We start from the raw sequence: 14,394 nt of genomic DNA, 5'->3' as shown, positions 1-14,394 counted from the left end.
GTATTACGGTGCGCTTCAAATAGTATTTAACAAATAGGTGCCCTCCCGCGTGGCGAAATTCTAACGCGCGTGGAGACTCACAACTCGCACTGGGAGTGGTGGTGCGGGTCCGATAAGCATCGCTGGCCAAAAATCGCATGGCTTTAGCGGATTGGCCGGTTTGGTGCGGCACTTTTTTGGACGACCACGTCTCCAAGTCCATAACAACCATGTACATAACCAGTCGTCTTACTGCCATGACGGTTACAGTGTCAGAGCGGTGGGGCAAATACATTGTGTCCCCTGTGCCTTTAGACATGCTGCTATGTGCAACGTCCCAACCAAGAACCGCTTTTTGCGCTTTGACAACATTCCCCAACGGACCCAATCCATGGACGGCGTCACCTGTTGGCGGCGTCACCTGTACGCGCCGGCACCACCGTAGGTGGCGTCATCTACAAATCAGTGCAATCCCTGACGAGCTACGTTAGCGGGCCAAGCGCACAAGCCAGTGCTGGGCTGAGGACGTTAGCACGACAGGAACATTCCATCAATTTCCTGGCACATAAATCACGCGCTGAAGTGATAATCCAGACCGAAGTCATTGGTGTGAAACAAAATAGCAGCACATGATTTATCAAGTGCAACTAAAGGAATCGTGATTGATGGAATATTGGCTCTTTAATTCGAGACAAACATGATGTGTAACGTTAGGAAAATCTGCGCTTAGCTTCCCCGCACTGGAGATCATTGGTTGGGAAAGTATTAGCTAACTATGGAACCACACATTCGTTTTGTTGCTTAACCAAGCGATTAAACGCGGGTAGGTTTACGCGTTTAACAGCTGCAGTGGTTATGACGGTGAGCATCTCGCTCTACCGAGAAAAAAACAACAATTTATCAAATAATCTCAACTATACCAGCTACAGGGAAGGTGCCAGATTTAAGGGTTTTGAAGCAAGCATCATATAGGATGCAATCAACTTGATGCAATCAGTGTACTTTAAGGCGGCAGTGCCTGATAAGGAGTTGCAAAGACCGGGCTAGATGAGAAAATTGTTGCATTTGGTAACTGTGCTTCTGAGTGCGTCATTCCCTGATTTCATCGTGGAACGTTTGTGCGACGTTGACATACTGCCAAACGACCCACGCGAAATTACCACTCGTAGTACCTCCAACTCGTTGAGAAATGGCAGCACGGGCGCATTTTTCAGTTTTTACGCAAATTAATATTAAGTTTCCCAAGTAAAGTTTGGGGAGATGCATTTGCGGCACTGTTGCTGGTTGGGAAAATGTCCTGCCCTATAAAAAATCAAATTTCTGGGAACGCTTCAAAAGGATTCCGAAAACAGTGTGCAACTTGATGCTGAAACCTACAAAGCAGTAGCTAAGTAGTCGAGAAATACAACCACATCCTAAGCGCGACAGGCCGGTTGGAGCCGTGTCGCTGAAACTTTAAAATCTTTGGACGATGACACTCGCACGGCCTGCGGACCGTTTGTATTAATCGTTCTTCACGGAGCTGATAACACCTGGATTCAACCAAATTCAATAAGCTAGCAGACATAGAATTGGTGGCTCTTACTATACCCTGACAAAGATCAAAGACCGGATCAAAAATGGACTGCGAGGCATTCCAAGCAACGGCAGCGGTGTGGATCAGTGCTTCTGCAACGTTTCAACCCTCAGAAAATAGAGGGCCTTCCGAACAATGGAAGCTTCTGTCGCCTTCACATAGGAACCACTGCAATTATTATATTATTTATTGTACCGGTTGATACATTTTTATCACAAACATTGATGATACTAGACGTACAAAAACTCTGCGGTTGCTCCTTTGTAAAACGGTTCTACACGTGATACCTACAATCGCCAAATGTACACACTGGAAAATCCTCATGCAGGTATATGTGGCATATGGACTGATGAGATTATCACAGCATTAATGCAATTTCCCTGATATCAGTAAATGACGATACTTCATGACCCATTGATACAATCGGACATATTTAAAACGCATGCAAAAGACACTACACAATACTGATCAGCTTTTGCAGACAAAATAGCCTGAGAAGAACAAAATCAATCAACACCACGCATATGACTCATATGCACACAAATGTACACGTTAAGCGTAAAACACTTCCATAGTTGGCATCACATGCACAGCCGGTGACACAGCACGTTATCACATAAAAAGACACCTGAAAATCAACGCCAAGACCGTGTGTCCGCAACCACCGAGTGCCAGAACTGATCAGCGTTATTCAGTGCACACAGCTCGACCAATCACGGAGAATGGCACATCGTTGAATGTGTACAGAGCAGCACACAGTTACATACACTCAGCTCAGCTGTACACATCAGGTACACACACAGCTACTATGCAATGCAGTCAATCAATGATATACAGAAAAATGAGGTATCCAGTTAAGCTGATGCGCTTTTCTTCACAGCTCCAACACAGCCATTAGTGGTTCACCGGGCCAACGTCAGCAGTCACGGCTCCACCATCAGCGTCCTCATCATCTGAGTCCTCGGGGAGGATCTCTGGCCAGACACCCGTCCAGACAGCGGGGGGCACCGGCCTCCATTCCTCCACCTCTGCATCGAGTGCTCCCAATCGCTGTCGCTGTCATCTTCTGGCGACTCGACGAAGCTCGTTTTCGCCTCACGCTCACGCCGCGGCTCAGGGAAGCGAATGGCCAGAGGAGTGATCGGCTGGTACCGCTCCCCGTCGAACCGGGTGAAGAAGCGACCACTCCTTGGTGATCAATAGGCTGGGATCTGGGGCCAGCTGGAGCTCCTCTGCAATGATGCATACACCTCTGTTAGAGGCAGACCCAAGAGGCACTCAACACCATGATGGGCAAAAGGCATCAAAGAACTCGCGATTCTTTGTGTACAGCTCAGTAACCTTTCCAAGGAGGGGCTAGTCTTTATGAATTATACTAAGAGATACAAAGTCCAACAGCATTATGACAATAACGGCTGAATATTTGAATGCATATATGTTTAAAGTCACAACACAGGACTGTCAAAGAAGCAGGAAGAATGAAGACACAACTGCTGTGTGTCACTGGGGCTTTACGACGCGCTCAGCTGCAGAGGCTATATGGCGTCGCCTGCCTCTCACCCTGGCAGGAAGAGCAGGCACCGCGGGGAATCGAACCCCGTACCTCTGGTTTCCCAGACGCGCAGCGGTTAGCGCAGATGCGTTAACCAATACATACCGGCACCGCTGTTTAGAGCTAAAAATACTGAACAAAACGTAGCGTGCTTGCTACGGCATCGATATTGCTCTCCTGTTACCAACCAGGACCGCGAAAAAAACAACTTGAATGCAGAAAAACTGCTGGATGCTGGGATGCTGTAAATGAATGTACGCGCTAAGATCTAGGCAAGAGTGCACACCACTTGTTAGATGAGCCTCCTCACCCTCGGCCACGTATCCGAACTGATCCACCTCCAGCAGTAGTCTGTAGAAGGGCTGGTTGGCTCCACGCTGTAGTCTGGAGTTGACGCGACGCTCCTCCATCCAGTCCTGCAAAAGGCACCGGACAGAGTCAACACAGCTCATGCAGCACAAATATCGTTGGAGGTGTAAGGTACAGAAGACTTGTAATGGTACTACAAAAGTTTGTAGTACCAATAGGCAATGGATACACTGTGGACAGAGCATAGCAAGTATTGAACTGAGCTAGTGCCTACCTAAAGCCCCACGGAACAGAGACGTTATCTGTGTTTCAGGTTGTAAGGTATGCCAGAGGCAAAGCCGCCAAGTGCTTTGAAAAAATAGGTCATCAGGCGACACAACAACCAGGGCCTGTCATGATCCAATAACTCCATTGGTACCGCTCATACCTGTGAGACCTCGTAGTGTGGTGAACAGCCGTACACCACAGCCAGGTGCCCGTCGCCGCGCGTGACGACGTCACCGACGCCGAACTGCCTCGGATAGTCGCCCACTGCTTGGCCTGCCGCGCGGAGGCTCACCTGAAACACCGATAACGAGGCTAAGGACAGTATACACAACATAAGGTAAGGGTTGTGCGACAGAATGAGGCCTTGACATGATGGGGTCTAGCGGGCCTGCAACATGACTAAAAGGCAGTAGGTGGATTGTCATGCAATGAAAATGGGACTGGATCAACTGGCCTCCGTGCCTAATCTTGTGAATAAATACAGCCAATATAATCAGATATCACGGATGCTACAAGAATAGAAAAAAATTGACTGGAAGAGTGAACAAATGGCACAGGGCAAAAGGGCGTAAAAGGATAGCACTGCATTATAGGTGAGTGAACACCCCAATATTATAATGTGGAAGGAATGTTAGATACGCGTCGGAGGCATGTTAAGACACGTCACAGACACGCATACACCGAGTACACATCATCAGGACCACAAGATTCAAAGCAAAATCAAATGATACAAGGACTGACGTTTGTCCCATAGGGCCCTTTGCAAACTGTACAGTAGTGCATGTCGTGCCTACGCATTAGGATTCTACGTCCGCATCATAAAACTTACAGCATCCATACACTAGACTGGATACTGTATAAAAGCATGTTGGCAAGTTACGCACTGGGCTAGAGTCAAACTTCAGCAAAGATAGACGCACATTCATACCAGAAGGCCCTACATACCCTGTGCACTTACCCCCACCACCTCCTGAATGCAGGAAAACAAATATCTGCCTTCAGGTCTATATGAAAAGGTTACAAGAATGATACTACTGGTGTAAATCTGATCAAATCCAGCTGATTCTTACCAGCTCCTGGACCTTGGTCTCTTGTTTCTCCAGGGAGAGCAACAATCGCTTGTACTTCCTCTTCAGGTCCTTCACGAGTACTTGCAAGCAACGCCTGTCGTCTTCCATCAGGTATGATGCATTAGCCTGGATGAATTGCTATGGGAAGAAACAAAACAAAACTATGCTCCCTGAGCAGGCTTGCCATTTCACCAAACATTTCCACTGACATTTCGAACTCAGGATAGAACACCAGATAAAGGTCAGCTACAAGCTGGATATATAAGGTGCCAGAACACAGAATTGCAGGCTTCACGCTATGACACATGTAAGCCACATATGCCCTTAGACATAAATGGTGCAACTCATAGTGACGCTTCCACACGTAGATGCACGTTTTCCCCAAAAACTGTAGAGAACGTGGTACTGGCTGTCATCATATTAGCATAGGCGCACGTCTCCTACAGCAACAGCATAAGCATTGCCAAATCCAGATCATTGGAGCGCATCAGCATAACTCACGGCGTTGACATAAAGGACGTCTACAGCGGATCTTCGTACTAGTGTTTGTGTAAGTGGGAGTCACACAATGGTGTGCAAATGTATGCACAAAGCGCAAAAATTTCCAACGCCATGAGCAGAGGGTGCGTGGCCCCGGTGGGGCCTTTGCTACCCACCTGCTTTAGATCGGAGGGGGCGAACGGCGAGGGCCGGAGGCTTCGGATGCATTACAGCGGAGATGACAAGCAACCTGGGTCAAGTGCCCAAAAGGGTTTGACTGACCGCACGTGCCGACCGTTCCGCCGGGGCGTCATGGGAGACCACTGACCTGCAGCAGGCGGCGTGTGTACATGGGTCTGGTACGAGCCAGGGCGGACATCAGGTCGACGAGCGCGGCCGTGTCCAGGCGGCAGTCGCTGCGGGCCCAGCAGGCCAGTGTCTCGACCGAGGCCAAGTCAAAGTCGGTCCCTGGCCGGCAGGGATCCGGCTGGGTGGCGCACTGGATCACGTACCTCAGCAACTGCCAAAACACAGTATACATGGTAAGATGGGGAAACAGGCACAGTGACATCGAAACACACTGAAGAACGTGCGTAGAGCAGGGATAGACACGGTGGGTCTGGCTCTATCGTGTGCCAGCCTGAGGTAAGGCATGAACTTAGCAATTGCAACCTAATTTGGCAATAACGACCTATCTGAACTCTTACTAAGTACGGCTACGAAAATGGCGTCAACTGGCAAATAATCAATTTGACAAATTTTGAGCAAAGTGGTACGTATTGCTTACGCCAATGACTTGATGAACAAAGGCTTCCAAGACGAACATCCCATTGGGCTTGCTCTGAAGCAACTCATCAGCTCGCTGAACTAACGCGTCGGCTTAAATATCACATTTCCAAACCAACGACTTCTGCATCAGTCATATTATTTCGTCGTCACTGGGGCTTTACAAAGTACACGGCTGAGACTTAATGTCGTCGTCTGCTTCTCACGCTGGCAGGAAGGACGGGCACTTTGACTTGATTCTGAACACCCGGAAAACTATGTCTGATGAAATGGTATGACCATAAAATAACACGACCTTCAGATGACATGACCCACGCGCAACCCTGAGCTGCGCAAGCAATGTCACATGGTTAAGGAGTTCAAGAGAACACAAGTCACTGTTTGTTAGATTCTTGTCATCGCGTTTCTATTCGTTGCTATCAGCTATACAGAAATGTAGCCACAATAATGGGTGTCATGGGCAATAAGCTTTACACAAAATTTGCAGTTCTTTTTACCCTTCTTGCGTCAGCTGTGGTGTCATGACTTAGGTTACAAAGCTAATGCAACAACTTCTGGGTGAGATTATGAGACCAATTGATTGTTGTTTGGCCATCTTCATAAAATTAGCAGATCTTGAAATATAAAAGTGGGCTTACTTCCAACCCTCCAGGCGAGGTGGCTAAATACACTTAACAGTACGGGTCTATGTTAGGCGACCTGGCTAATCCACCACAGGCATAAGCATTCGCCAAACGTGAGGTCATGAATGTGGGGGCAAATCACGAGAAATAACATATGCATCTCGCATACCGAAGTTGTGTAATCACTCCAACACCAAACACAAAGAGTACAACAGGGACATATCACATGTATAACACCGACAATGTTCTCAAACATTTGGCGATATGACCTACCCTCTCTCTGGGGACAGGTTCCAGCATCTGGAGGTCGACTCCCGGTTGGAGGGCATTCAGCTCCTCCAGCGCCTGCTCCCTGGACAGCTGCAAGCCGCGGCGCACAACGTCGATGAACAGGTACTGTTCACCGTCCCTGCCCATGGAACAGAACATTAGGCTATCAGGCACGGTGCACATCAAGGCCCTGTATGCATGCACACACATGGTGTGCAGGGACACGCTAGACACTGAATACAAATGGAAGCAGAGAGTGTGCTATTTCGTCCGGCGTTGCCTAACACGGACAATATAAGTTCAGGGGTGCTTTCACTTACAAAATTATGAGCCCTTCAGTATCCACGTCCATGAGCATTGCATTACCATGGAGCCCAATGCATAAACACGTGCTTTTGAAAAACCATCCAGGAATTCCGCAATCGATGTAAGCCTTGCAGTTATCATGAAATGTACAGTGGATGGGAAAAAATCATAGATTGCACCATTATGGAAACAACACAGCCTTCCACACACATAGCTAAGCAACTTTTCAACTACTCTTTATGTTAAAAAAATGTGATGTTGATCAGAGAAGCTCACTAGACAGACCTAACACCAAAGCTTGGGCAAAATAAAAATACCTCAAAGTTGGAAAGGAAACTTAATGAGGTGCACACACCACAATCCTTCTACCTACAGCTATGGCTAAATCAAAAAAGGTGGGACAAGGCCCTTACCCCATTCGGTATTGCAACAATATTTGAGCAAACAGCGACCCTCCAACCAACACGGACTAGATCAGCATCCTGCCCACTCAAGTGATTTGTGCCAGAGCAACAGATCTGATATCGATGCTCAGGCAAAAATGCTTACGTTTTGTGCCAGCAGATCATCCAGCTGTGCGGGAGCTGCACGTTGTGGAGGTTCACACCCAGCATGCCAGCCACAGAGCAGTAGACGGTGGCCATCACAGTCTGCACCCTCGAACCGGCACGGCGAAAGTGGCGATGGCGCACGAAGAGCTGTAAACAAAATGGTAGGTCATGATACAAATTCTGTTAGGAATGCTAAATAGCCTGCAAATACTAAAAGCAGCAAAAGAAATGGCGACCACTTAAATCCACTGATTTCATATACATGAAGTGACCTGCACACACTAGCAGTTGTAAAGTAAATAGTAATAGTTTTGATTTGTAGCAATCCAAAGTTCCAATACCTTTCATACACTGAGCAGGAGCAGCCTATCTATCCATCCATAGTTCAGGGATAGGTTGTAGAACCGAAGTCAGGTTTATGAAAGTCCATCATCAAAAAACATAACTAGCCATAAGGGTAGTCTGCTTTACAGACTGAAAGAACAAAATAGCTGCTTGCATGCACTCAAGCAAATACCAATATTGCATCCTCTTTCCATCAACAAGCATCGCTCACTATGCACACACCACAAGGCAGTACGCATGTTTAGGCAGCCATCCAGCAGTCAGGGGGTTCAGACCTGTGATAAATGGGTGGGTAGGGAGGTTTGCAGCACATTTGTGCTTAGCAGCACATCACCCAGAGGATCATGCCTTTTAATGTGCAAGACCCGACAACAACGTTTGAAAGCAATAAACACTCACAAGTGTGCTCAGCTCGGCGGCCGGTCCGTCCTTCGGTCCATCGTCCTCCATCAGGGCGAGCTGGTCATACAGCACGACGTTCAGCACGTCCAGCAGTTGCAGCGTCTGGTCGTCTGTCCACAGCGTGGGTCCGAACGGGTTCTGCTTGCACGTATCCCAGGCGGCGGCCGGGTGCTCCGGGAGCCGCTGACGCACCTCGCCCAAAACCAGGCTGGCGATCTTGATGTAGTAGCTGCGGCGAGGGCTCTGTGTAAAAATTCACGTGTGCGCATCATACGTCGTGACATTCGTTTACTGGCTGGCGAACAAGATGCATGCGTACACAAACCATTGCAAAGAAGGCTTGGTATCAATGGCAAATGGGACGACAGGGAAGGTCGCAATGGGGAGGACGAACTACTGTACGCCCCTCCGCGCGTTTTCCTTCAAGAGCACCCATTCATCGGCTGGTGCTTGTAAATTCAATCAGCCTGTACTATTGTTTCGCCTGCATAGCAGCCTACACCATTTGTTTCAGGGCTAGCGGCAATACACGTTATGGGCATGGCGATCGTCGGTCATGGATGGAGTGAAGCCAGCAACGAGAGTAAAGGAAGAAAATAAATGCCCCAAATAACTGATAACAATCAGGTGCTAGCCAGTGTAAAAAAACAGCCAAAGTACTCTGATTGCTTTCCCGAGACGAGAGACTCACGCCTGGAGCTCAGACTGCAGACTGTTGGTTTGCTCCGGAATCATCCAGAGGCTCATCAGATAGAAGGCTTCGGGAACGTTCAGATGTTGCACTGGCCGCTGCATGTACTCCCGGAACAGGGGCAGCAGCACGACGTCCCGCTGGATCTCGCGGAACAGCATCCGCGCATAGTAGCGCACAGACAGGTCATCATCCCTGTCGTAGAGCGGTTAGAGTTACACAAATGCGTCGCACGACATATTTCACCTCTCAGGCCTAAATGTCAGATGAAAGGATCATTTATCGGCAGTGACCCTAAGCACCAGCGAGAACAACAAAGATGTTTTTGTACAGAGGGGCCAAAGCCATGGTAAACCTACTGAATGTCTTTCAATGGAACGTGAGCGCCAAAACATGTGCAAAAGCGTTAAATTGTAGAATTACAATCCGCGGGACAAAGAAACTGAGAACCAGTCTTGGAGAGATGCTGTTACCTGCTGTAATACCTTACGCGTGCAGTTTACGCACACGCACCACATTTAGTGTCTGGCTTGCTCGATCTGAGCGAAATGAACCGGGTCAGAGCACTTAGTAAAGCATAGGAGCAGATGACCCAACTTACGGACAGTGTTGACGCGGGTAGATGATCTCCAGAAGGGCATCGCGATTAAACAGGGTACCATGGATGGGCACCAGCTGGCGGAACTCTTCCATAGCGGGGTCCGGCAGGCAGTCGACCGAGTAGCATCTGTCGGCCATCTTGGCTAGGGCCGCGCGCAGGTGGTGGCCAGCCGAGGTGCGAAACCTCGCAGTGCGACGCCAGCTGCGGCCGCATTGTTCGAACACACGCAGCAGGGCAGGCCGGCACGAGGGCTGCATCAGGCGAGGGTACCTATAAAAAGACGACGGTGCCGTGAGCGAATCGAACAGGTGACTGAGGTTCGCTAGGGGACCAACGAAGGCAAGGATGCACCGGAGGGTGCAATTAATGTAACGGGCGCCCTAAAAAAGAAGGAAATCCACGAAACTGGAGCATGTTGTACCGGAAAAAATAACAGCTAGGCACAAACCGCTCCTTAGAGTTGGTACCTGATGAGAAAATAAAGAACACCCGCCACGGAGACACCAGAGCCGCAATTACCAGCACACTGCACTAATTCATCTACCAGTATGGAAAAAGAGGATACGCTTATTCTGCTTCGAAAAATAAAATTGGGGTAAATGTGAATGTACGGACAATGAAACATACCCATTGCTTTTAATCTTTTTTCCGATAGAAATGACGGGACACAAAATAAGTCGCCGCCGACGCGCATCGAATTCACAAGTAACTAGCTGGATTACACTGGTACTATTCAAGTCAAAACTGCTGGTTCCATCACTGTCTCGTGTTAAACATTTCGTTTGACACCTAATGAGCAAGATCCTTCTGCAACCATAATGTAGCACAATCTACACACGACTAATCATATGAAATCCACCAAAATGCATCATAACTTGCGTCCTACAGGATCTTTGTAATGGAACATTATTGGCTGCAGTGCGACCTGCAAAGGTCCGTCCCCATACCGCAGTTCGTTGCAGTGCCCGCCTTGCTATCAGGCAACATGAGGAGGGACGGGTTTGAGTCAAGTTAAGCGCTCGCAGTTTGTCTTTAAGGACGATGGTCTGCGGAGGTGGCGGCGCACACGATAAACGTCAGATGAAGTCAGAGAGCGGGACGGAGCATACTGGGCGTTGGGGTACGTGACATTTTCGCTTCCAAATTATGCGTTGATGACACAATCGCATGGTAGAGACCAGGGCTATTGCAACCAGTACTGTTAAGCATTGGCTCGATCACTGAAACCCATCTATTCCAAAGATTTAAAGAAAATCTTACAAAAATGAATGCTCCAGCTAGATGCAGAGCAGTCCATCCTCTCCCCTGACGTTTTGAGACAGTGATGCTATGAAGAGCATGGATATCACATGTCTTTTCGGTCCTTTTTTAGAAAGAACAAAAACATATTCCCGTGTCAATCTGTTTGCCTTATTTGTGCTCGAAAAGTGCTTTCCTGTTCAATTCATTCGGCGCTTTCTTCAAATCGGGTGGTCCGAAACACGAGGAATACTGACGCTAATGTTCGGGGATGGCCGCATTTCAAATCTGTTCACACCCGGTAAATGCACCGCTAAAAACGAGGCATTAAGTTGCAAACGTGGCATTAAACACCGCAAACGTAGCATTAAGTTGAACGTCTGTCCTGTTTGAATGCAAGAATGAGAACTCCAAGTGATAAAACCATGGACTTCTGACTCATCTCACTTGTCTGGTTGGCTGGTTCTTCACCTGGTTCTGGACACAATACTTCACAATTCAAGACATTAGGGGGGCGAAGAGGTAGTGAAGGACGGGAACCTGATCCATATGATAGCTGGAAGGACAGAACAAAAAATAACCACATTTTATCTTCACCTAATCCCAGAGCATCTGCTCCCTATGTCTCAATGCACCACACTTGTGTACCGGGTGTTGTACTAACCGTACCTGGTATGTTAAGCCATTAGAGAGTGTTACAGGCATACAGAATTAGAGAACAAAATCCAACATGTTTTTAACCTTGACATTCAAGGAGCTGAACCAAACTGCATGCCAAATTTTAATTATATGAAGTCAGCTTTTGGCAGTCATTTGACCATCAGGGTGCCATACCTCACTTATCACAATTTAAGGTGTGAAGAGGAGGTAGTTTGAGTGTCATTAAAATGGTGATGTATTGAGAACTGAACATTGACTATTACCAGTGATACCCAGACTGCAGACATCTTGACAGTGAATTGTAACAAGACCCTGAATTCAAGGGTGTAGCTTTGTAATTTCAGTTTGGGTTCATACCAAATAGTATCCTGAAGGAATGTAACATTGTGTCATGCTAATTCCTTGCCATGTTAAGCTGGTGTGGAAGTGGTGATAAAAGTCTTAGATGGTAATGCCCAGGTTGGAAAAGTTATAAATATCTCAATGTGTGGCAGCTTTAAGAAGTACATGACAGCCTAACAAAAAGTTCTCATGTTTTCCCTAGTGGTGGCAAGTGTATTTGTCACATTATCATTGATGTTCTGGTGATATAAAGTGATCAGCAACGGAAGTGGTCATCAAGGGTCCCTTACTAATATTCAGTTCATTTGTTTTTTCTGTGAATCACATCTAATTCTATGCTTTTCACAAAAATGTAGGTGACACCTTTTTAAAACATTAGGTTAATTCCCCACAGAAAACTGTCCTTAGCAAAACAATGCAATAGATACAGTTTTTAAGTTTATTTTTGGCAAGTTCAACATCCAACCCAAAACTTTGAGTGTATGAAATCACACAAAAAACTTGGGTTTTGAGGGTACATTAGGTAAACATTTTCAGCTGAACCTGCCAAGCCTATGTTAGGGAGTGACATCACTGCATTGCCATAATAAGCACCACAAAAACTGGGGTTCATGCCCTGTATAAGTACAAAATGTTGAAAAATCTGCATGCTTTACATCTACATTATAAGAGCATGTTCTATGCAACTGCTGGTACAAATAACCAACATAGCTGACATGGCTTGCCACAAATATGTAAGTTTGTCATGCAAATATGCATGTTACAAACACAAAAAATATATGCACTTGTACAGGACTGCTCTGACCATATTTAACCCTTTAATAATGGCAACTTCACACCCTCATTATGTCAGCTGCAGCAGAGGCTTAAAGTTTGCATAGTTATCAGCAAAATGGTGTACCCTGACCCAGGAAACTTACCTGGACTCAAATCCAAACCTCCACACTCTCTCTGAAGTATGGATATCATGAAATCTCTTGCATACTTGTGATGCAGAAACAATATCTTCTACACTCAGGAAACACAAGATATGTTCCAAAATTTCCGTTGGCAGGGAAAGCAGGGATGTCTCAACATCTTTCCCTCCGCTGACGACACGCGTCACCTTCTTCTCATTCAAGAACTCCGCCGCATCCATCAGCGACGCTCAACAACCACATGCAATGTTTAAAATATATAAAAAGCAGATATCAAACTCAGCACATTCAATTTCTCACAGCTGAAATCACACACGCGTGGGAGCGCCGGAATGGAAACGGAAGTCAAATGCGGCGGTTGGCCGTTGGAGACCTGCGGCGCGTCCCAAGCCAGTTTCGCCGTTCCAATCTCCCAACAAGGAGCGGGGATTTTGAAATAGTGCGGCGTGGTTTGACCAGACGCAAAAGTTCATGCGCTTGATGTCACCGGCTGTCTTAGGGACGGGACGCCCTGGCCGATATAGAAACCCTGGGTGTAGAGGGATGCATTATACATTGGTCACCTGCCTGACGCCGGTGGCGTCGTGACCTGGCAATTCGTTACCACGTAGACGCAGGAGCCTTCATTGATGCAAAAGATCCCTCATCGTCGCAGGCGCCCAGTACACCAGTGTCGATTTGTATTCTTTTGTGAGGGCTCTGGCCCTCCCAATTTTGAGTTGAGCCCTCTTTATATTGGCTTGGCCGCCCTCAATGTTTTTGTCTGGAATATTACAAAAGCGTGGGTAAAAGATAATCATAACACAAAGACTTTCCTCTTTGATCTTTCCGCGAAGCGGCGTCTCGTACCACTCTCATAACAAAAAGTCATGGCTGCTCTCACCACAAGATACGAACCATAATAGCTGAGCGGATAAACGATGCAATAAACTTCACACGCCTATTGCCATAAGACACGCAATGGTTTGCTTGTGGGGCTAAAGTAGGGAGCTCTGGAGCATGTGGATAGGATAAGTGCTTCATAACTACAACTGCCACCGTCCCTAACAACCAAAATGTGTGCCGCCTTCCATAACCGCCATAGAAGAGCACAATCAGCGCCTAAAGATGGCCTCTAAGGGGGCGCCTTCACGTGCCGATCAGAAGAGACGCGCGCATCCTGTGCCTGCTCCCTGGATCCAATCCTGGATGACTTCTATACTGCTTAGATTAAAGACGTGTATAAATTCTATAAAGATCAAAAACATATATTGCGTTTAATCCACATAAGGTGGGCTAAGAAGTCCGATGACAGAGATGGGGGAGTAGGTTGTTGGGCCTTCGGTTCGGCCCCCCTCCCCCCCCGCCCGCCAATAATTTACAAAAATTAACTCCCCTGGTCTATTAATTGGCATATAGACTACAGCTCGGCATAACGAGCCCCCTGGC

General features: G+C 47.4%; 1 protein-coding gene across 1 annotated transcript; it reads right to left on the bottom strand.

Annotated features, from left to right (window-relative positions):
- Window positions 1–2,668: 2,668 nt before the first annotated feature.
- LOC119097164 (F-box only protein 21) lies at window positions 2,669–13,272 on the bottom strand. Its single transcript, XM_037220223.1, has 11 exons — window positions 12,970–13,272; window positions 9,809–10,078; window positions 9,208–9,402; window positions 8,514–8,745; window positions 7,768–7,916; window positions 6,916–7,051; window positions 5,562–5,753; window positions 4,754–4,891; window positions 3,844–3,975; window positions 3,418–3,523; window positions 2,669–2,787 (listed from the first exon to the last, which is right to left on the bottom strand). The coding sequence occupies exons 1-11, from the start codon at window positions 13,185–13,187 to the stop codon at window positions 2,669–2,671; spliced, it is 1,887 nt and encodes a 628-aa protein (XP_037076118.1). The 5' UTR covers window positions 13,188–13,272.
- Between the last annotated feature and the right edge of the window lie 1,122 nt (window positions 13,273–14,394).

This window comes from Pollicipes pollicipes, unplaced genomic scaffold (assembly GCF_011947565.3).
Source record: "Pollicipes pollicipes isolate AB1234 unplaced genomic scaffold, Ppol_2.1 Scaffold_4295;HRSCAF=5057_pilon_pilon_pilon, whole genome shotgun sequence".
Taxonomy (NCBI): domain Eukaryota; kingdom Metazoa; phylum Arthropoda; class Thecostraca; order Pollicipedomorpha; family Pollicipedidae; genus Pollicipes; species Pollicipes pollicipes.
The sequence above is the reverse complement of the archived record's forward strand: the minus strand, read 5'-3'. Positions and strand labels throughout refer to the sequence as shown.